Source organism: Sceloporus occidentalis, unplaced genomic scaffold (genome assembly GCF_023333645.1).
Source record: "Sceloporus occidentalis isolate IW3139 unplaced genomic scaffold, rSceOcc1.0.p SCAF_1, whole genome shotgun sequence".
Taxonomy (NCBI): domain Eukaryota; kingdom Metazoa; phylum Chordata; class Lepidosauria; order Squamata; family Phrynosomatidae; genus Sceloporus; species Sceloporus occidentalis.
Genome location: NW_028316981.1, coordinates 237834044 through 237858805, shown reverse-complemented (window position 1 = coordinate 237858805; position 24762 = coordinate 237834044). Strand labels below are relative to the sequence as shown.

Sequence of the window (24762 nt, the reverse complement as noted above, 5' to 3'; positions counted from 1 at the left end):
ATAGAAATGATAGCCTTACCTTCATCATCATCACTTTGTAGGCATAAAATTGTTTGCCTTTGCCCTTGCCAAGAGCTCCTTCAAATTTTTCCACAAACTCCTGGGCATCCCTGAAAAAGAAATAGGAAAGTGGGGTGGGTTGAAGAAATCTAATGTTCCTGGGAGCTCCTGGGAGCAGCTTTTTCCCCATTATTGAAAGGGGGGCATTTCTTCAACCCCAAAATATTGCGTATGTGGGTTGTTTGCAGGGGTCAGGGAACAGAAGCAAGGGGTGAAGGACAGATGTGACTTCTGGGATGGACTTTCCCCATTCCTGCCTTAGGACAAACCACATATTATGTTAAGTGCCACTAAAAATAGCAGTTTTGTATTTTGTTTTCTCATCATTACTATAGTAGAACCTCCCTTTGGTCTGGCATACCCAGGTTCTGTATTTCCCCATCAATGTGCCAGAAACAGCCCAGAATATGTTGTCAGATATAGATAGATGAAACAAGAGGGCACCAGAACAAGTGGTACTAGATGTCACATAGTTTGAATATATGTTGTTGTGGTGGTGGTAGTAGTGGTGTGCCTTCAAGTCATTTCCAACTTATAACAACTTTAAGGTGAACTTATCATGGGTTTTCTTGGCAATAGTGGGTTTTCCTTTGCCTTCCTCTGAGGCTGAGAGAGTGTGACTTGTCCAATATAATCCAGTGGGTTTCCATGGCTGAGCAGGGATTCAAAGCTTGATCTCCAGAGTCATAGTCCAATGCTAAAACCATTCCACCAGACCAGCTTGAAAATAGCTTGTTCAAATCATTAGCTTTCTTTTCCCCAGCAAGTCAGATATATCCACATTACGTTAAACTTATAAAGAGGCATAACTTCACTCCTGTTGCAGAGCATTGTAACTTTTAAGGTTACTTTTACAATTACAGGAATGTGTCATCAATAAATGATGGATGTGCCATCAATAAATTGGCACACTTATTACATCCGCCCTGTGGCAGAAAAAGAACCCACTTTTCCTGGGTTCTTTTTCCTCCAGAGGGAAGCCGTGCTTCCCTCCTGGGGAAAGTAGGCGACTGGCAGGCCACCCTTTTGGGGCGGTCTGTCTCAGGTCACAGTTAGCTATAATGCGTTGCTTCTGGATAACATGAGTGAAATGATTCTAGCAGGAATTAAACTGTTATCCCTTTTAATGTCGCATTTCTTAGTTAATTTTTTCAGGTCATTTTTAAGAAGCATTTTGAGTGGATTTTCTCCTGTTTTATGTCATTCTTTTATCAGTTCTAGGTTTTCTCACCCCAACCATGGAAAAACTGCAGACAAAGGGTAACAGAATAATTTAACTTTCCATCACTGAAATGAGTAATGGAAACAAATCATTTTTAGCATTATAAGAGGTAATGAGAATGAGTGACTTTTTAAAGGTAACTTTACTGCCTTTGGCAGAGTTATCCAAGAAGAGGAGGACTCGGAAGTTAAAAGTAAAATAAAATAACCAGAGCAATGCAAATTAGCCTATATTGCACACACAAGATTTGAAAAGCCCCTGTCAGAGTGAAGCACAAGTATTCTCCAGCAACCTGCTCATCAGCAGCACCCATGGACTATTTGCCTGGTGAAATCAAATTGGTTATTTCACAGGTACTTCAGTGCATATCTCAATAAGAATTTCATTTTAGAAAGTATTCCTGCCAGACTTCTTCAGACAAAATATATAAAAGCCACTCTGCTGCCTGAGTAAAATTTCCCAAAAGATGTACAAGCAAGGGGTAATGATGTAAAGAATGTGTGTGCTATTATGTTCAATGAGCTAATTAAAACAAAGTCTTCTTTGCTGCTGCAGTCATCAAGCTGCTACCGCAGAGTGCTGTATCCTTTGTTCACCTCAAGTTCTCCACTAGATACTGGCTGATTTTATATAACAATGACTTCATTCTCATAAACCATACTATCAAATCTATGCTTTGGGGAAATTGCGTGTTTGGACTAAAACTCCCAGTATCCCCCAACATGCTGGCTGGGGAAATTCTGGAAGCTATAGTTTAAACATGGCACTGTTCCAAGTTCTGATGATGATGATGATGATGATGATGATGATAATGGTAATAATTTATATTCTGCTTTTTCACAGGTAATCAAAGTGGATCACAACAGTAAAATGACACAGCATACAATTAAAATTACAATTAAAAAGACAGATCCAAAAACCCAGCCCTCCCCCCCCCCCAGTCATAAAAGCATAAGTCCAAGCCATAAAACAGGATTAAACAGCAGATAGTATAAAGCATGCCAATACAAGCATAATAAAAAAGAAAAGAAAAAACTTGTTGGTGAAAAATAATAGTTGAGTCCCTGAAATCTTCATTCAAGAAAAAGCATATATATATATATATATATATATATATATATATATATATATATTCATTCATTCATTCCAAGGTCATTCTATAATTTTAACAGGGGATGGACTACTTATGATTCTAGGGCCACGTATGGTCCTGGGATTCAATTCATGGGGCCCTTGGTCTAATGTCAAAATTCCTCTGCAGGCAACCAGTCCACATTGTTCCTTCCCTAGAAAGCTGCTAAATGGGGGGAGGGGGGCAAGATACTGCAAGAGAAGAAGTTGAAACATATAAAGAGATAGAACCAAGAGAGAATCGGCACATGGAAAGGAGAAGACCACAATTCCCCACCATCTCAGGAAAGAGATCTGCTGCCTTCCTGTTTCCTTGCTGCTTTCTATCTCTCCTGGAGAATTGTTGCCTGCTCCAGACACCTGCATTCCTTGCAGATCCAGGCTCCAGGTACTCAGCCAGCTTCTGGCTAATAACTCAGAGGATTACATCCCATTTGGACTATTTTAACACACTCCACATGGAGCTGCCTTTGGAAACTGTTTGGAAATTTCCACAGGTCTAAAATGATGGAGCCAGAATGCTGATCAGGGCCAGTTTAAGGGAGCATCCAACTATCTTGTTAAAACAGCTTCACTGGCTACCAGTTTGTTTACAGACACAATTCAAAGTGCTGGTCATGACCTATAAATCCCTATATGGCTTAAGTCCAGTCTATCTGAAAGACTGTAACTTCCTTTATCAACCTGCAGGGGCCCTAAGTCTAGAGGGGAAGGCTTTCTCTTCGTCCTGCTATCATCACAGGCTTGCCTGGTGAGGATATGAGACAGAGAATTCTCAGTGGCTGCTCCAGCTGTGAGCTGCTTTGGGTCTCACTCTGTAAGAAAGCTGACATATTAATGAAATAAATAAATAAATAAATAGGAAGAAAGAAAGAAAGAAAGAAAGAAAGAAAGAAAGAAAGAAAGAAGAGGGTGGCAGGAAGAGAGAGAGAGTGAAGGCTTATGCTTGATAGTTTGGGTTCTGGCTCCATACAACCTTGCCATTGCTAGCATATGACTGCCAGGTTATTCCCAAGGGAATGTGGCCCTTGATGGGAAGGGGGATATTCCCAACCCCTGCTTTAAATCCATCAAGTTGCATAAATACATTAATCAATACAGTTGCAAAGTCTGTGCAGTTAGCTGCACAGTAATCTGGAGCCATTATTGAAGGGGATCAAGGAGGGAAGTGCCAAGGTAGGCTTGATGTTGAACATTAAGCAAACAAAAATAATGACCATGGAAGATCTACAAGAATTCATCCTAGATAACAAGAAAATTGAAATAGTCAAGGAGTTCCCATACCTTGGATCAAACATTGAGCAGAACAGATACTGCTGTCAAGAAATTAGAAGGCTAGAAATAGGAAGGGCAGCTATGAAAGTACTAGACAGGATCCTAAAGTACACAGATATAAATCTGAAAACAAGTAAGGATCATCCAAGATATTCTGTTCCCCATCACCATGTACAGATGTGAGAGCTGGACAGTGGAGAAAGCCAATAGAAAGAAAATCAACCCATCTGAGTTGTGATGCTGGAGAAGAATGCTGAGGATACTGTAGATGGCCAATAAGACAAACAAATTGGTTCTAGAACAGACCAACCCTAAACTCGCCCTGGAAGCCAGGATGACTAAAGTGAAGCTGTCATACTTTGGCCACATCATGAGAGGTCATGAATTATTAGAAAAGACAATAATTGAAGGAAAGGTAAACCATTGAAAGAGAGGGAGATCACATGCCCGATGGTTTTACTCAATCAAAGAGGTTATGGGCCTGACCCTGCAGGACTTGAGCAGAGCAGTGGAGGACAGAGGTCTTAGCTCTCATCCATAAAGTCACCATGAGTCAAGGTCAACTCAATGGCAACTAACAACAAGATGCACATTCAGTAACAGCAGCATATATAGCTATCTATAGGAAACAATCAATGTATACAGGTCTTGAAAACTATCAAAGAGATAAGTGAAACACCAGCTGCAACAAGTTTCAGAGGAGTGTGGTATCTAGTGAACGGAGTCTGTATTGATAAGGTCCAACAGCCCAGTGGCAGTGTCAGGATTTTAGAACTATCCTTTTCACATCCCACAATATGGCCACAGAGCATTAATCTGAGACACAGTTGAAAATGTCAAAGGGTGCCAACATCAGTTGTTTTATAGATTATTCCTTACAGTTGTAAACTGCTTAGACGGTATGAAGTGGTATATAAATGAAGCTTGTTTGTATTCATGGATCCTTGTAACAAGGATTCATGGAAGCTAGAGTCCAGTAACATACAGTTGCCCATTTCTGAAATTTTTGAATGAATGAGTGTGAAGTTCTTTGAACATCCCATAACAGTATGCAAATACTAGTGATTAATACATGGTACCTGTATATTTATAAAGCAATTTTTAAAACAAAAACAACACACACACACATGTGCACACCCTTGTACATCCTTACTCAAAGACAGGAAATGTCAAAAACACGGGAAATACAAAACTGGGTTTTGTAACTTGTTGGATCATGTGTTATGGTAAAATTATCACTAGGCCCAAGTGTACTCCCTTAGCTAACCCATGAAAGCATTATTAAATTCAAAGAAGCATTAATCTAATTACCAACACAAGGGACATCAATGTTTCATGAACACAGGTATTATTGTCCTTAAATGGCCTGGCTTAATAATTAATTATAGGTGTGGGGTTGCAGCTCCTAAAGTGCTAGGTGTACTGTACAGTGGCTGTTTCAGAGCTTGCAGAAGTAGGGAACGAATTACCAAATTGAAGAGGCTACTACTAAGGAAGAGGATTCAAATGTGTTGCTCAACTTTTCAGTAACAGGTCAAGATGGTTCCAGGCATCAGCTCAAATCTCATTAAAGAGAAATGTGATGTTAATATTGAACAGATGGACTCTTCCAGTTCAACTCTTTTAAAAGACTGGGTTTTTTAAATGGCTGCAAACTGAGGGGCCACAAGGTTGCTGTTCCATAAGGAGTATGATTGGGCTATAGTACTGGACTGATGTAGACTATTTGTCCCAACAAAGCAATGTTCCTACTGTTAGGGCCAACAATGGAGTAGGAGCTGGTGGCAGGGGCCACTCTGGAAGAACTAGTCTACACACCCTACACAAAAAAATGTTTTTGATTATGTAAACAAGAACATACTTCAAGACTTCTAGTTTCTTCTTCATTTTCCAAGGTTTGTTTCGCAGTGTGGCAATTAGCTTCTTTTTCTCTTCCACTGCTTCCTTGAGCTTGGTAATTTCCTCTTCTGTCAGTTCCTCCTCCGAACTAGAATCAGAACTGTAAAAATCGAGAGGGATGACAAGTAGATAAAAGACATGAAAAGAATGGAAGCTTTTCTGGCAAATTTGTAGCTGATTGAGGGGTTATTTAAGAAACAAGTCAATACTGCTAACTCTTTAAATGAACTTTCTCCATAATATAGTACAAGACTGCTCTAATTTACAATCAGGTTAGTACAATCTGAATTAGTATGAGGCTGGATAATGGTGCTAGGGACTATCCATTTGTATTTTAAGGAAAGTGTTTAATGTCTGCAGTATTGCTATTTCTGTTTGCTGCCTTGACAGTCAGTCTTGTGAGAAAGATAGGAAATAAATCCAATAAATAAATCAGCAGTGTATAAATATCAGTGCCTTCTACAAAGAACAATGAAACATTAAAGAGAAAAGACATACACTGTCAGCTATATTCAGAAGGTATGTTAAGACCTTTACCAAGTAGTCCCTGTGCTGATCACTACATGTGCCAAGAGCAGGACTAAGCCCTGGTGAAAAGTATTTTAGGGGCCTCCCAGCTAAGGTTGCCAGGATTTTCAGACAGAAATAGAGGACTCCCTTCTCTGTTGCCAGGACAGTTGAAGATTATTCCATATATATGGGGCAGGCCTATATAAAGGCTGCTTCAGGTCTTATGAGAGGAAGGCCTCTCTCAAGAGTTCCATCAGCGAAGAGATCTTGCCGAAGCCCAGACCTCTTGCAAGAACAAACCTTCCCAGATGATGAGAGGCAACCTTTATATAGGCCTGCCTGCTATATTACTCACCTTAGTTGCCTGGTCCTGCAAAACTGACAACAGAAATAGCACATGCTAGTTGTACTTTCAGCAGGCGGACTCCTTAGAACAGTGATCCCAAAACTTTGATCCTCCAGGCATTTTGGACTTCAACTCCCAGGATTCCAAGACATTGGCTATGGTGGCTGAGGCTTCTGTGAGTTGATGTCCAAAATGCCTGGAGAACCAAAGTTTGGGAAAATCTGCCTAGAGTATTGGTTTTGTAATTTGAGGTTATGCCAAATGCTGTGCATTTGTTCTGCTGATACCTGCTCTCACCAAATCAAAACATGCAAGATTTTGCGCTTTTCATTTCCAACTAGAAAAACATATATGATATAATTGGCCCATGGATGCCTTCTTATACCCCCCACCCCACCTCAACATTTCACACATGCCAAGCAACATCGGAGTGTGGTCAAGGTGGCCAAAGTCATTCATAAGGAAGAGCACATATGTTAGAAAAGGTTGCAGCAGTTTGCTTTCGCCTCAGCCAAGTGGGAAAGGCAGTACTCTGCCTCATCCTCTCTTTTTCCCCTGTTGAGTTAAATGAGTGCAAACTACTTCTGCACTTTGACCTCAGTTTGCAGCAACTTAAGTCATTTGAGGACAAAGGGGGAAAGTGGGAAGAGAAAGAGAAACATTTATAAGCAGTTGAGAAAGTGGAACAACAGGATTACTCCACATTGTCCCTACCAAATTGGGACATTTTGGAAAGTACACCTTCCACACCACCAGACTCTGGTATTTTGTACTGTCTTCCCCTCACCCCATGGCCCTGTGGATCATCCATGAGGTCCAGTTAGATAAGAAGTCCATAGAGATGGTCATCCCCAGTCAATGAGGGCTCAACCTGGGAGAGATGCTCTCTAAAATTGTCTAAACCCATATCATATTAAGCTTTCTGAGTTAAAATCAGCACTTCAAAATGTGTTCAATAGAATGAAATCTTAAATTGAAGGCTACTAAAACAAATGTACATGTGTATATGCATGCATTTACTCTATGGACTTTATTACACACGAGGCAAGCATCATCCTCCCGTCATTAAATCGTCATTAAATCATGTTAATTGCATAATCGGGGGGAAGATTATCACACCCCTATGTGCTTATTCCATTCTTCTCCCATCTGTAAACAGGATGCATTACTCCCATTAATACCGAATGATGGGTCCATTACTGTTTACAAATGGGACAAGAATGGGATAAGCGCATGGGGATGTGATAATCATCTCCCCAATCGCATGATTAATATGATTTAATGATGGGAGGAGAATGCTTGCTTCCTCCATGTAATAATCTCCAATGTTTTGTTAAGGAATGCTAACAGTCTGTAAATTTTATTTTGTTCTGTTGAATTTTGTTAAATTGTATTTCTTTCAGTAAAAAAAAATGGGGGTGTCAAGATGCTCGCTGACTTCCAACAGGATTTGTACATTGGACTTTTCTGTTTTATGATATACTGCTATCTAGTCTTATCTTAGCACCCACTTTCTATCCAAATGAAATAGGAAATTTTACAAAGTTCTCATGGTGTGCATTTATTTCAGAATCAGTGAAAAACTGAACCAAATGACACCCATTCTATTCACTTTCCATTCATTCAGAAATACTCAGTTATAGTGTAACTCACGTAAACCTGTAAAACAGCCCATGGAGGACATTAGTTACCTACACTTGTTCTGAAAGGTAAAAATCAGGCTCTCCAGTGAAAATGAGTAAGTACAATCCAGCTGTCTAGGACAGGTGGAAGATCAGTTGGAGACTTGTAAAACGATACTCACAACATCATTGTTCTTAGCAACATACCGATTGCTACATTTTGGCCTGATTGTAGTTTCTGAGTTGTTTTCAAAGAGAGACCCATTAAAAGAGTGCTGCAGTAGTCTAGCAAGCTTGCAAGCAAGCAGCACCTAAGTGTTTAAGTAAGGTCTGACTTTGCCAGATGGGCTTGCAGCTGCTAAACCAGCCAAAGTTGGTAAAATGATGTCCTGGCCAGAAAAGCAGTAACACTGTCCTTTAAAAAAGAGAGAGAAAGGAGTAGTAGTAGCTATCTTTATTGGAGGCAGGGGTGGAGGAAAGGTCCACATTGGTTTACTAAAGAGCTTTATATATTTTGCCAGTGTAGTCTGTGAATCTATGCCACAGTGCTCTTCATTATAGGCATCAGTCAAATTAATGCCCTTTTCTTTTTTTGTATGGCACAGTGTGTCCAAAAATCCATTTCTAAAGCTTTTTTCTTCTCATTTCTTTTATCCTTCAGTGTGTAATTTTCAGACAAACCTTCTGGGGGATAAAATCTGTGATGAAAGGAATGGTTTTTTTCAGCATCCTACAGATCTTATCTCAGTTGTAATATTTTGTTTCTATCTTTTTTATAGAAAATCAAGCCAGAAAAAAGACTGCAGTCTTGCTAGTCACTCAGTACATTCTAAGACACCCATGTTCCTGAAGGCAGCTGAATTAACACTTAGAAGAAGAAGTTGTTATTGAAATATATGATGGGACTGCCACATGGTTTCCATTTTTTTAAAGACTATTTTTTAAAAAAGATTTAGGCATCTCACCATCACAGAACAGATGTCCCTTGGAGATAATAGCACACTGCATTGAATACTGTATATAGTATCCCATTTTAGATAACTATATTTTTTACATTCAAGTAAGTATTTGCAGCCCCAGTCCAGGCTGAGAACATTCTACAAGTGTGGGTAAGATTTAAGTGTTTCCTCTAAACCAGTTATATTACAGAATTTACCACATACACATATGTGAACTATAAGAAGAAAGAAAAAGTTCCATTGATGTTCTTTTTTTAAAAAAAATCCATTGAAGTTAGCCTCTTTTTCATGACTAGATCAAACATCACATTGAATAGGTGTGGATTTGAAAAATGCAGACTGCAGCAGCAACTGTGTAGAACAGCTGGTAATTAATATGACCATAGGCAGCCTGGTGGGAGACATCATATTCAATGTCAAGTTACAATTTGGTCCTGAGAAGACAACTAAAGCATCTTTTGGACTGTATGTCTTGTGATCCTTAATCACCAGCTGTATTTTGTGAGGCTGATGGGAACTGTACTCCAACCAAGGCATTTTTAAAGTAATAGTTGTTATGTCTGAATGGACACCCAATCCTGGCTTCTCAACACCCATTTGAGACAAATGGCCATATATAATTTAAACAATGAACTGCATTATTCTCAAGCTGGTTTTAATATCTTCTTCTAGTTATTGCAAATCAAATATAAATTTATTCCCCAAATATATATCTTTTGAAATCCCAAATCGGTTGTGTTTTAACTACTTTTTCTAGGCTTTGATAAGGGCTTTAGGATTATTTTTCTTATTATTAATTCAGGTATTCTCTGTTAGTGGGTAGGATAATAAAAATTGCTAGGATACTGATATGTGTAAATGTATTTGTAGCTCTGTGTTGTGTATGTGCTTGCAAGCTGACTGTTGACCTATGGTGACACTATGAATTTCATAGGATCTTCTTTAGCAAGGACTACTCAGAGATAGTTTGCCATTGCCTTCCTCTGAAATATAGCCTACACCATCTAACATTCCTTGGCAGTCACCCATTCAATTGCAATCCAGATCTGACCCTGCTTAGCTTCCAGTATCTCATATATCTGATGCCTTTTTCCTCCTCAGGATCTTATGTAGTGAAGAAGCTTCACTCATGAACCTTTAAAATGAACACTCAGTAACCAGTTGTTTTTAAATGCCTTCATTCCAAAACCTCTTAAGGACACCACACTGTACCAGACTCCCAAAAATCTGTTTCCTGGGCGGCTTAAGTCACATGGGATAAAATTTAGGAGGGACTCCAAAATAAAAAAACAACTAGGGGAAATTTATTCTCTCTGGTTCAAAATACATCAGGTGATTTATTCATCTCACATTCAGAAATCAAATCAATAATATCTAGACCTGTAAGCAAATTTGAAGAAACTGTACAATATACTACTGATGAAATTGTAGGTCTTACTTCCAAACTGTATACATTAATAGTAGAAGGATTGTATACAATGTCAGATGCAGTAAGACAGGTATGAAAGATCTGAGCTTAGAAATAGATGAATGCATCTGGAATTCTATATAGAAATGTTTCCCACTTAGATCTAGCTCCACACAGATAAGGGAATATTTCCTCCAAGGTTATTTACCATTGGTATTTAACACCTTAACATCTAAGCTATAATAATAAGCAAATGGATGTTGGAAGAATTGTGTGGCCCATGTATCTCAGAGTTTTTTGTGGAAAAGTAAAATTAGGGTTAGGATGGTTTGCTCCTTGAGAAACACCCTGGCACTGGGACATTTATATGTAGCTGCAAAGGTGTGCATTTTCTGGACTAAGCTGGAATATTCAGGGTTCTTTTTGCTTTGTTTTTTAGCCCCAGAGCGCAGCTTCAAAGCAACTTCTTCCTGATTTGGAGGTGTGCATTATCTAAACCCCCTGCCTCCAAAGCAGTTTGTAACCACTTTACTCAGCCTATGTGTTTCACCCCAGTGCCACACAATGGCATGACCAAAAGATGCATTATAGCTTCAAATCATAAAAGTATATATATATGCCTGTGTTTTTCACATGCACCTGACATTGTATAAAAGCATGCACAGCTACAGTAGGATCACCTAGATAACTTGATATTTCCAATTTTAATTGTATTATTCTCACTCAAGACAATTTAAATTACTCCATCTGAATGCAGGAGGGGAGGAGGAGGAGAAGGAACTCCATTGTAAAGATAAATGCAAGACATCCTTCTTGGCGTTTTATGGTTCATACAGCTAATTGCAAGAAGAGTTAGAGAAGGAAAGGCAGCTGAGTGTTTTATAGCCCTCATTCTCTGGGAATTTGTCAGGAATGGGTCACTTCTTTCTCAGGGGAGACCAAGTTGAAATATCTCACTCTCCACAGAGCAGAAAGAAAAGTAATAGCCACCTTCAAGGATGGGAAGAATAAGCAGAAAATTTTACATCACTATGCATCATTATTCACCCTTGTCCATGGGTGACATCTGTCCAGTTTTCCAGATTTTGTCAAATGGCTATGCTGGATGCAGCTGCTGAAAGATATAGTTCAACAACTTCTGGCAGGCCACATGATTTACATTCCAGCTTATCCACTTATGCAGCAAAAGATATGTCTGGGAGACCTATGCTCATATTCCTCCACTATGAAAATACTCTCCCTGTTCCTACCATATTTCAAATATGTGCTCAGCGTGATTAATTATTATAAAAACCAGTACACTCCTAAATTATTAGAGCTTGTTTTGGTAAAAGCACCACATGTAGACACCGGAAACTGAAAATACAAAAAAGAATGAAATATTTTTTAAAAATGAAAAAAAATGTCAAAAAGCGTGTTTCTCAAGTTTTGGGGAACCCTAAGGAGAAGAAGCCTGAACTGAAAAATCTTCACATTTCAAGATTCATTCTTCACAAAATCCACATGTGGCATTTTTTATCAAAGAAAATAGCAGGAAACTGTATTCCTGTTCAGAAAATACTGTTTTCTATGCAAAAATACCACATGCAAATTATTTGCAGAATACATCCCCAAGTACATTTTCTGCAGAGAAAAAAGCATTTTTCTGTGCAAAAATATATTGTGAAGAAAATACTGTTTCCTGCACCAAAATATGACCTGCAAATTCTGTTCAGAGTAAGTCCCAAATTGTTTATACTCTTTAAAAAAAATCAGTTTTAACCAGTTTGGGATGAAATAGACCCCCCTCCTTGGGGGCGGCATCAAGCTACCCCTGCCAATGCCAGATTGGGGCTGTGGCAACTGCACACTGTGGCCCCAATCTGCCTTTTTGCTGGTGCAAAAAGCCATCTTTTCCTGCCCCGCCACAGCTTTAAATGTGAGCAGCAGGTTGGTATGAAGCTGGCTTCTGGGCAACTTGGGGGCATGTATTGTGTGTACACCATGCCCCCAAGCCACCAGGAAGCTGGCTTTTTATGCTGGGCTGTTTCACTCTTTTCTTGCAGCAGGATTACAATTATTCAAATTCTTGTTAATTCCTTCAATAATAAAATGAGTGCAGAAATGGATCCCTAATATGGAACTGCTCCAATATTGCTGAAATACACATAACCATTTCTTTGCCTTGACTAATTTGCAATGGATAACGGTACTCATATATAGGATTAGAGAAAGGATAATGAGGAAGTAAAGAAACTCATAGCAGAGAGAGAGAAGAGAGGAAGGAGAGAGAGAGAGAGAGCAGATGCAAACATCAGGATTCTCAACAACTTCTCTGAATTCGTAATGGGGTCATATTTTCTGAAAATCAGGGCCAATAGACAAAGTAATTATTGAATGGTCCTCAGCTTTTTAAAAATGTCACAATTACAAATTTTAAATGCCAAAAAAGTTGCCCAAAAGGAATTATAAAGCTCTTTTTGGAAATGCATTTGCTCACTTTACAAAGCACTTGTACATGTGATCTGATTATCTTGGAGAGTTCTACTAATTTCAGTTTGCACAATAATTTAGTTTACAAAACACATTATATCATTACTATCCAAGATAAATAATAATAGTGAATTGCCTTGATCCTTTTTTCTTCTTCTTTTTCTTTTTCCCCTTCTTCCTGGCCTCATTTGCTCTGTTTTTCCTGTTTTTGCAGGCTTCATCGGATTCAGTGCCCTCAATTCCAGCTTCCTTCATCCGCTTCTTTTTGTATCTTCGCCTGCGTTCTGCAGCAGTCTCTTCTTCTTGCTCTTCCTCCTCTTCCTCCCCATTTTTTTGCTCTCTGTTCTTTTGATTTGCTCCTTTCTTCTTCTGAGGTTCTTCCTCTTCAAAATCAGGGGAGAAAGAGAAGGGGAAAGGCATTTCAACTGGGGTAAAATCAAACTTTTCTTCTCACCTGCTTTCAAATTAATAATAATAATAATAATAATAATAATAAACCACCTTCCTCCTCAAGGTGGCTAACAACATATCTAAAACAATACAGATTAAAAACTATACAAAAAATTGACAGAAATATAAAGTTATCTAATAAGTAATTAAGCAATTTACCAAGTTAAAACATTAAAAACTTTATAATTCATTAAAATATTATATAATGACATAAAACATTTTTTAAAAAAATCAGAGCACATCATTAAAAACCCATCCCATTCCATTTCCAAAAGCCTGGTGGCACAGGAGTGTTTGCATTTGTTGATAGAAAGAGAGCAAGGAGGGAGTCGTCCCTCTAGGGAGGGAGTTTCAGAGACTAGGGCAACCACCAAGAAGGCCTTCTCACTTATTCCCACCAAATGAGTCTGAGAAAGTGGTGGGACAGAGAAGAAGGCCTATCGAGATGATTGTAATGCCTTAAGGAGCTGATAAAGAAGTTATAAACTTCAAACAACTTGTACCAAAGCCATTTAGGGCTTTATAGGTCAAAACTAGCATTTTGAATTGTGCATTTCCTCTTATTTTAGCAATATTTGCCTTCTCAATGTCATCATCTTTCCAACCCAGATAAAAGTAATGTGTTGTCCCTCAGCAATCATAACACGGAGTGTAAAATCATGTTACTTGTGAAGCTAACATGCCCATTCTCCATTCAGAATCAGCTGTGGATGGCCTGGCATAATCCTTCCAGCCTAATATATCTCACAGAGCATTTCAGAGACTGACAGAATTTTCTGAGCAGGTTTTAAACTGTAAAGCAGCCTCCAAGACTTCTTTGAAGTGTGTGTGTTTTTTTCCCTGGTGAAAACAGCTTCTGTAGCTGCTCTTAGTACCCCCCCCCAAAAAAAAAAAAAAAGAAGAGAGGGTACTCATACTTTTTCTCAGAGGAAGCAAAAGCATCTAAGAGGCAGCAATTTCACTAGGAAACACAGAATGAAGGAAAAGTACTAGTAACCTTTGGAAATGTTACAATTTGAGGACTATTATCTCCCAGAATCACTCAGTCAGCACAGGCACTGTCCATGCTCACTAGGGGATTATGGGATTTGTGGTCTAAGGACTTTATCACATGGGAGGCTTGCCATGAGTAAATCACCATGAAATTGTCAGAAATCGTGAAAGAAATATGATCAGGGTTCATACCCCCGTGCGCTTTTCCCATCAGTAAATCGTCATGGAGCTGCCATTTGACAATAACAGAAGTTTCTGTGTTTCTTTATAAGAATAAATCTGATATTTGGTTAAGTACAAGGAGCATGTTTAGGGATAATGTGGTTACACAGTGGGAAATCTTCATTTAACACAAAATTGTTATTTCAGGAAACAAAACTAAAATAATTGGTGACTTTATTGTTATAGTGCTTTGCTGTATGCACTATCAAAATGAGAAAATTGTTCACACACTGTGGAATCTTTCATGCATGATGGTCTCTCCATTTAAAATGTAAATATCGAACATAAGGAGCTGACATGTGATATCTTCACATCAGGCAAAAATATATAGCAGCCTCGTCCAAGGTGGTGTCCTCCAGCTGAGTTGGAGGACCATGTTCACTGAGAATTACCAGTTGCCCTCCAAGAGAGCTGGAGGACATGAAGCTGGAACAGACTGATCCACAAAACATACACTGTGAAGTCGAAGGCTTTCATGGCTGGCATCCATAGTTTTTTGTGGGTTTTGGGGCTATGTGGCCATGTTCTAGAAGAGTTTCTTCCTGATGTTTCACCAGCATCTGTGGCTGGCATCTTCAAAGAATGTTGGCATAGAAGAGAGCTGTGTATATATGTGTGTGTGTGTGTAAACACACACATACACACACACACACACATATATATATACACACAGTGTGTGTGTGTGTATATATATATACACACAGTGTGTGTGTATATATATATATACACACACACACATATATACACATACAGTGTGTGTGTGGGTGTGTGTGAGAGAGAGAGAGAGAGAGAGAGAGAGTATCCAGCTCTCTTTTAGAACATGGCCACATAGCCACAAAAACCCACAAAAACCCACAAAACATACATTGTTCCCCTCAGAAATACCCATAGTATACCCTTACCTTCGTCACTTTCAACACTGCTGCCTTCATCATTGTCAACTTCAATTTTCACTGTGGATGAAAAGCAGAAATTCTGTTCACTGAAAAGTTAAGAACATGGCTACTACTAAGGAAGGCCAACTATGACTCCACTTGGTCTGTTTAGCTGTTGCTTAGTGACTTCAAGTTCAGCCTCTCAACATAAGTCTATGTTATAATGCAGCAGCTAAAAGGACAATATGGTCCTGGGCTACATCAATAGGAGTATAGTGTCTAGATCAAGGGAAGTAATAGTACTTATTCTGCTTTGGGCAGACTTCATCTGGCCTATTCTGCTTTGATCATACCTCACCTGGAAAACTGTGGCCATTTCTGGGCACCACAATTCAAGAGGGATATTGACAAGCTGGAGCGTGTCCAGATGAAGATGACCAAAATGGTGAAAAGTCTGGCAACCATGCCCTACTGGGTATGTTTAACCTGGGAAAGAGAAGGTTAAGAGGTGACCTGATAGCCATGTTTTAATATTTGAAAGGATGCCATATGGAGGAAGGAGCAAACTTTTTTTCTCCTTCTCCAAAAACTAGCACATGGAGCAATGGATTCAAACGCCAAGAAAAGAGATTCTACCTAAACAGAGATTCTACCTAAACATTAGAAAGAACGTCCTGATGGCAAGAGATGTTTGACAATGGAATATGCTGACTCAGAGGGTAGTGAAGTCTCCTTCTTTGGAGGGTTTTAAGCAGAGGCTGGATGACCATCTGTCAGGAGTGCTTCGACTGTATATTCCTGCATGGCAGGGGGTTGGACTGGATGGCCCTTGGGGTCTCTTCCAACTCTATGATTGTATCATTCTATTATCTTTAATCAAGATTTTGATTGCACAATATTTCAAACAGGAAGCTTTCCAACGGCCCTTTTGACAGTGCTTCAAATAAAATGCCTATGGTACCTTTGCACAGCCTATTAAGCACATTGAGAACAGGCCTGCTTTCCCAATTCCCCAGAGCATCACATAAACCTGATATGTTGTCTGAAGTGCGGAATATAGTTTCTAACTGCTGCTCATGCAAGATTGTATGTGGAAGAAATTACCCATGCAATATATAGCCAGTTTAGATAATTGCATTTTAATGTTGAAATAAAGAGAAAGAGATCTACAAGGAGAAAGGAAAACAGACTTGGAAGATGTAACTAACAATAGATGTAGCAGGAGAACACTGTGGTATAGTTAGGAAAGTAGCTGCAAATTTATAAGAAAGTCCTTTATATTTAAGCTGCGGTCCTGAACAAAACTGCCTTGGTGTAAACTTCATTGAACTTAACTGGGCTTACTTCTGAGTAGACATGGACTGCAAGCCCTACAGCTAATGTCACACTAATAGACACTTGCTAGCATGACATAATTTCTTCTCTTCTCCACAGCCCTCCATTCCACCTGCAAACCAACACAGACCTGATTCTGACGGTACACAGAGGGCTTTGCACCCTTCTAGACTTCATCTGCACTGCAAAAATAATGCAGTTTAACACCGCTTTAACTGCCATGGCTGAATGCTATGGAATTCTGGGATTTGTAGCTTTGTGAGATATTTAACCACCTCTGCAAGGCAGCTCTGGTGTCACAACAAACTAAATGTCCCAGGATTGCATAGGATAAAATAGCTATGATAGTTAAAGCTGTGACAAATCTGCAGTGTGACAACAGTCCCAGTTCCATTGATGGAAACAGTTTAGTTAGTGGAAATACAGTTGCCCCTCTGTTTTCACGGAGGATCCATTCCAGACACCCCCCCACGCACACAAAAATGGAAATCTACCAATATTCAAGCCCTGCTGGTGTTCAAACCCACAAGTACCCATGGGTGTGTGCCTCATTTTAAGTCCCTCTGTTTGCCCTTTGCAAGTAAGCAACGGACGTGGATTCAAAGTCCGCAGAAATGGAGGAACAACTGCACTTACCAACTGCCAATGTACTTGTTTGGGGGGAGGGAGCAGAATGCCATATACTATAATTGCGAGCTTAGGTTTGTTTATTTGTTTATTTATTTATTTCAAGGATTTATATCCAACCTTTCTCCCACAATGGGATTCAAGATGGGTTACAATAATTTAAAAAGACAGAAGTAAAAACATTGATTACAAAAGTTTTTTTAAAAAATTAATAGTAAAACTTAAATTAAAAACACATAGTTAAAACCAGATTTAGGTTTAGGTTTGAGAAGTTAGGTCTTTTATAACAAACTCACTGGATGAAAAATGCAGCATGGGGGGGGGGGGGGGACAAAAATGGAGAACAAATGACAAAAATACTCTTTAAAGTCTGCTGAGAGCTTATGTAGGTTTTTTAAAAAAAAAAACTGATGGGGGGAAATCCTTATAGTGATCCACTGAGAATAACATTAGAAGTGCCTGCATGTGATGAAATGTTGTTGTTGCTTTTATTGCTATATCAAAAATGCAAATGGCCAATTTCCATTGCTCCTAACTCACTTTTACTCCCACGAAGTAGATTTGCTGAGAGATAGTTATGGCCCAAGGTCACATGGTAAATTCCATGACCAAGCAGGGACCTGAACATGGAACTCTTTGTTCCAAATTTAGCACTTTAACTATTATGTGTGTATGTGTGCTTTTAAGTTGTCTGTTGACTTAGAGTGACCCCATGGATTTTACAGGGTTCTTTTAGGCAAGGAATACTCTGAGGTCATTTTGCCAGTCCCTGCCTCTAAAATGTAGCCATCCAAGTACTAACCAGGGATGACTTTGCTTAGTTTCCAAAATCAGACAGGATTTGGTGCCTTAAGAGCGTTTAAACATTATCCTATATTGATTCTTCCAGAATAATTTTGTTATTAATTGCCATCAAGTTAATTTAAACGTATGGTAACCCTGTGAATAAGAGCGTTCCAGGACACCCTACCATCAACAGTCCTGCTCAGCTCCTGCAGACTCAGGGCTGTGGCTTCCTTGCTTGAGCCCATCCATTTGGAATGCGGTCTTCCTCTTGTCCTGCTGCTTTCTACCTTGGTAAGCATTATTTGTCTTTTCTAGCATATCTTTTTATGATATGGCCAAAATGCAACAGTCCCAGTTAATTCATTATGGCTTCTATGCAGAGTTCAGATGCGATTTGCTCTAGGACCCATTTATTGATCTTTTTAGCTATCCATGGTATCCATAGCACTGTTCTTCAGCACCACGGCTCAAAGGAGCTGATTCTCTTCTATCCACTTTCTTCACTGTCCAGCTTTCACAACTATACATAGAAGTGGAAAATGCAATGGCATGGATAATTAGTATAGGGTAATATTTTTAAAATAGTACCAAAGCTAAAGCACAGTGGTCGGAAAAAATGCAATTATTAAGGTGCTGAGTTTGCATAACTTAAATATAAATTAGTACTATGTTTAGTTATAATAATTTGCATAATGTGCAAATTACATGTCCATATTTAAAGGGGCTGAATATGACAATACTAATCTTAAGCCACCTATGCATCCTTAGTACAGTTGGAATGCCTGTTTTTCCCCTTCCACATTTAATAGCATCCTTAGGAGTGATATTTAAATTCAAACAACAAGCAAAGCAAAATAATTAAATATCCAGTGCACAGTGCACACAAATAAATCAAGAAAAGCATTTGGAAATCTCATCTGTCACAGCAACAACAGCATCAAATTGTTCAAAAGGCAGAACAACAGATACATACATTTCTGATAGACCTTTAGACTTCTCCACATTCCTTCAGTTATGGTGCTCCCTAATTTCATTCATAATTTGGATTAAATCTCCACTTATTTAAAATGATGCTGCAAATATTAATCTATTAGATGAAAATGAAACACAGTCAGAACTGCTTAAATGAAAGAAGAGATTTAAAAAAAAAACATGAAATAGTGCTGTGAAAAGACCAGTTATATCAAGTCTTCTTTCCTTGCGAGGGGTTATTCTAAATATTCAGAAAATTCTGAATAATTTGAAAACGGGTGTTCAGAAAGGCAAATATGTGAGAAGCCAAAATTCCTTCCACAAAGCTAACAATATGTTCTGTTGTTTTCACCAACATCTGCATAACTCCCCCCTCCCAGTTTATGCAAAAATGTTACTCAGTATCAAAATTGGAATGTGAAAATTAGTTCTCTTTTGTTTGATTTAGATATATGCTTTCTGTTGGGGACTGTAACTGGATCTATGTTGTATAAAGATCACTACTGAGCCCCTGCAGGGATGAAGACAGATACTTCTGTAAAGATGCTTGGGCATGCTAGATGAAGGCTTTGTCTTTTATTTCCAAGGAATGCCTTTCCTGATCTACTTACAGCCAAAAGGGAAATTCCCTTGGAAGCATTCTAAAACATATGAAATTGTGCAGTAGATTCTGAGAAGTGCAAGCAATAAGCAAACAGCTGGAGGTTTACGATATACAACGGAACATGTATTAAAGCATAAAATACATATTCTGGAGAAAACAAAATGCTTTTATCTAAACCAAATAAAAACAAGGCACTGTACATAAAAGGGGGCTTAAATGCATCATCAATATAATTGACTGAATTTAATTAAGCACAGCAGTTCAGAATAACTAGCAAGCCAAGCAGAAGGGACAAGATAACATGTAGATCTAAAAAAGCTGTGTGATTATCTGACCAACGACCAAAGAGAGAGGGAATCCAATTTCTTCCAAATAATAGGAAGCTGCTGTGTTTGTCTAATCAGCCAAAACAATGTGAAGTAAGAATAATTTGGTAAAGAACATAAAGAACAAAGATAGCAGCAAAGAGAATTGGGTACAGCTCTGGTCAAAAGATAAGGAAGAACAGTGCCTTCAACCAAAAGCGAACAAACAAACAAACAAAGGTCTTGGAGTATACAATATCAAAAACATAAATTCCAAATGAGCCCAATATTTTGCTTTACTATTAGGAAACTTTGTGGTGGAAGCTAACCAGTTATAACCAATTTGCAGTGCTTGAGTAAAACACAACTGCTCTCTTGCATCAGGGGAACATGCATGCTTGTTCCTTAAATGTCTTTATTTGCTTTTTAAACCTTGTCCTCATGTTTATACATAAATAGATCATTCTTACTGAGCTTTGTTCATTGATATATGCTCTGCTGGTTATTTGTATGTGTAATGGAATGTGCATGTATTCAGTCTGGAGTTTCTAGTCTTATGTTAAGCATCGGTAGTGGTAAAGCTAAAGCTGGGGAGAGGAATGTGACCATACATGTACACTTCCAAATGCCCCAAGCACCTAGAGGTTAGATCCCCATACATTATGAAGGTCTGAAGATGGCTTTGTAAGCACTTTTGGCTGAATGCCGATAGAAAACTCCTCCTGTGATTGTGAGCCTTGCCGTTACAGGATGCCTGATCACGGGAGCTCTGTAACTTCATTGAACTAAATTTGGTTACAAAGCCCTCTTTGAGCTCCAGCATATAAAAATATGTGATGTTGCTGGGTGCACAGGTATCCTGGGAGTGGGGCTCCTATGTGTGCCCCATCCCCTTCTTAGAACCTATGAAATCAGGCAAACATATGAACTGGGCTGTTGCTATTCAAGTGTTCAAATTTCTAGATTAACAAATAGTAAAAATGAAGGACCTGGGTGTCTTCTGCAAAGGTTTTTTAAAAAAAGTTAAACAATTATTTATAAAAAAAAATGTTGTGCTATTCAGAACAGTAGTATGCAAACTCTAGCAGGTTCAGTCTCACCTAAACTATTTGAAGTACAGGGAGTTTGAATGTGGAGTGATTTTAAAGAAAGAAGGAAAGAAAGAATCTACCCACCAAAAACACACTTGTGGAATTTTGAAAATGGAATAAAAATGCTTGTGCAAATCAAAAATATTTGTTAAAGACTTCCAAGATCCTAGCCAAGATCCTGCATTGTCAGAAGCATCTACAACAATGGAACTGTGTCACTGTAGCTATTTCTGCTGATGCCACCCTGCAAAAAAACTACGTCTTAAACTAGGCAGAGCCCCAACCAAAAGGCCTCTGAAGACTGCAGATCAGGGTGCTGAGAAATGACGACTGCAGTGCTCTCCCATTTGGGCAGCTGGAGAGGTCCCTCAGGGTCCTGCTGCAGCTTCCTGTCTCAAAGCACCCTCCAACCAGGAGTGGCCATTTCTCTGTTGCCAGAGAGTCACAAGATGAGTGGAGATATGTCTAGCTCTTTTCCTGTAGCTTGACATGCACCAGGAAAAGAGCTAGATGTGTCTCCATTCATCCCCCTGCTTTCCAGCAACATGGAAATAGCCATGTTGGGTGGAGGGGATGAGCTGGTCAAAAGCTAGGCTTGGAGGGGAGTAGTAAAAGTAAATGTAAATTGGTATGTTATATGGCAGGCTTAAGAGCCAGTGTAGTTTAAGCATTGGCCTATGACTCTGGAGACCAGGGTTCAATTCCCAGCTTGGCCATGAAACCCACTGGGAGACCTTGTGCAAGAAAACCCCAAGATGGGTCACCTTAGGGTTGCCGTAAGTTAGAAACAACTTGAGGGCACACAACAACAAAAACAAGGCCAATTCATTAAATTATAGCATTTGTTACAATTCCCATCATCCCCACCCACTGCAGCATAATGATGGTGGTGATGGGAGCTGAAGTCCAACAAAGTGAGGAAGCACCAGAGGAAGACTGGTTTATAACAATAAAAACTAGAAGGTCTAAAACAAAAGCCCAGGTTCACATAATATAAAACCTTTAAGTGTTTCCTGATCCCTAAATCACATATAAGGCTGCATTGATGGTCCAGAATGAATAGAAACCAGTGATCCATATTGAGGAATTCAGCACTTGGTATGAAATTAATTTCATAAGATCCACCTGAGTTGCCCTATGTATAAATAATAAATTTCTGATTATCAGATTACCTAACCATCTAGTTATATGCATAACAAAAAGCTATAATTTAGTTTTGGAGAAGGTTGTTAGATATTGGTTCCAAAAGAAATGTAGATCCTATTTCCTTCCTTCCTTCCTCTCTTTCATTTTTGGTGAATATGTTTTTATAGATGATAAAATCCTGATGTCAGCTTAAGAGGTTTTCCATAACATTTTCTTAGAATGGTCATTTTTGTTATACTAGAAAACTGGAAAACTTTCAGATAAAAATAATTATTTTGTATAACACTTCTATCTCATACATTTTATATCTAGGCACCAACATGTAGGGGAAATCTTGAGAATTAAGCTCCTAAAAATTACAAAGAAGTTCATTTCTGAAATGCTCCCCACTCCAACTAGAAGGTAGCTTTCAAAAGTGGCAATGTGAACATCTTTAAAAACAAAACTTAAAATAATGACTTCTAGTAGCACTGGTAACATTCTAGTAGCACCGGTTAAAGATTCTTCTCATGGCTCTGTTTCTGTTTTAGTTATATATGGAAAAAATAGATAAACTACACGAACTACAACTCTGAAATGGACCTAATATTCTTTCTTCTTCTCTCACAGTTAAGGTTCAAAACAACATGATGGAGTAGTGTTCTGATTTACAAGCTATGAGTTAGACTTTCAAAATTGGAGAAAGAAATTAAAAGCAAATAAAATGAAAGACAATTTAAGAGGGAAAGCAAGTTCTTCCAGAGTATTATAGTTGGTATATGGCCAGAGAGAAGTGGTGTCAAAAAGGAGTGGCCATATACCTACGATAATACTAGAATTATGCACTTTAAAAACACAGGAATAAGATGTATAATTAAAATTGTCATTACCATTCTTTGGTGAGGCAGTTGGCTTTTCACATCTAGGCATCCTGACTGTATTTCACAAGGCTGTTTGTGCTCCTGCCTGCATAGGCAATTACCAGGGTAAGTAGTTTGTGATACAGTATCTAGCACATCAACACACTTTTGTCTGTCGACGAAAGGGTGCTGGTGCAGTTTCATTCTCTGAAACATAAGAAGGTACTAATTTCCTAAGTCATTCATTTTTTATGAATGTTTAGTTTGCCATTTAGGGGTGGCATACAAGGATCGCTAGGGCTGAAGGGCATATATTAAGTTGTCCCCCCCCCCCCCCAATCTATGGGAAGGGAAAGATGCTTATTCTAGAACAGAAAATCTTTCTGGAAATTGGCAGAGAAGGGCACACTTGTTGTAGTGCTGAGATTTTTTTCCAGGGAAACGTTCTTCAGAACACAAAGACACAACAGAAAAGTCTTAGTGCTAGTCAACACATAAATGTAGTATGCAAATTGCTGCAGATTTTCTCATATTCACATTGACAGTTAATTGTCTTCACTTTTCTGAGCAAATTTTCCATCTCTTCACACCTATTCACCCTCCCTCTGCCAAAAATGGGCAGCCATTCAAATGCATGTGAAGCAGATGGATGGCCACATGTGTAATAATGCACATTTCTGCAGATTTCCATGCATATTCCAGGAAGAACCACAAAGCCTTTTCCTGCAGAGTTTAAGCAGTCCACACACATCCTGCAAAAAGCCCAAAGTCCTACAAATTGCATGTGGCTGGATCGCACTCTATTCAACTGGAGTTAGAAGTATTTTAACTGTGCAGACAACCCCTTAGGCAAGTTAAAAGTACAGTTCACTATCTTTTTAATCTAGGCTTTAGACACAAATGCAGCTTTCCTGGATATTTCAAATTGTGTTAGTTATCACCAAGAATCCAGCAGGAGTTATAAGAAACAAGTAACTTTTAAAAACAGGTTTGCCTTTGGCTCCTACCACTCTCCGTCCTTCTTGCTAGTGCAATCCTAACTCAAAGACAGGCCAGCTGGAGGGGGTTAGGATGAGGCACCTGTGACAGCTGAACTAGACTTAGACTGGTTGAACTTTCTTTATGTCAGCATAACACCCTTTCAGAGATCAGCACCTGAAGAGCCAAAAAGGGGGGTGGAAAAGGAGTGGAGCTGAGTTATGTTGCATCCAAATCTCACTCAGCCCAGAGACATAGACCCTGTGTTGGCACATAGTTAGATCAAGGTTAGAGGTAGCCTACGTTATTTCCAGTGCATAGGAACCAATAGGAGCTCCTCCAAAATAAAATTCCTGGGTACAGTCCTTTGGCTGAAGCCACACTTATCCTGAAAGGGCTGAGAATTGGATCCAGCACAGTTTCAGATAGCCTAATGTTGTTTCACCGAGCTCTTGGATATTTGCAAAGTTAGGATTGCATTGTTGGTCTGAGTCTTCTTCCTGCCTACTGCCCTAATCTTCTGACTTAATTCCAGATTGACACATTTTCCTTTTATAATTTAAATAAGGAAATTATTTTTAAATATATATAATTTTTAAAATCTATAAAGCCTTGAGTTTAAAAATAGTCTTTTA

The 24762-nt window shown here is 38.9% G+C and overlaps 1 protein-coding gene across 1 annotated transcript in view; it reads right to left on the bottom strand.

Annotated features, from left to right (window-relative positions):
• Positions 1 to 24762, bottom strand: part of TMC1 (transmembrane channel like 1) — a 104837-nt gene that overhangs the window by 66663 nt on the left and 13412 nt on the right. Inside the window, exons 4-7 of the mRNA XM_089479921.1 lie at positions 15472 to 15522; positions 13041 to 13287; positions 5550 to 5687; positions 20 to 110 (exon numbers count right to left, since the gene is read on the bottom strand). Coding sequence (XP_089336047.1) covers positions 20 to 110; positions 5550 to 5687; positions 13041 to 13287; positions 15472 to 15522 — 527 coding nt within the window. The remainder of the gene's footprint in view (positions 1 to 19; positions 111 to 5549; positions 5688 to 13040; positions 13288 to 15471; positions 15523 to 24762) is intronic.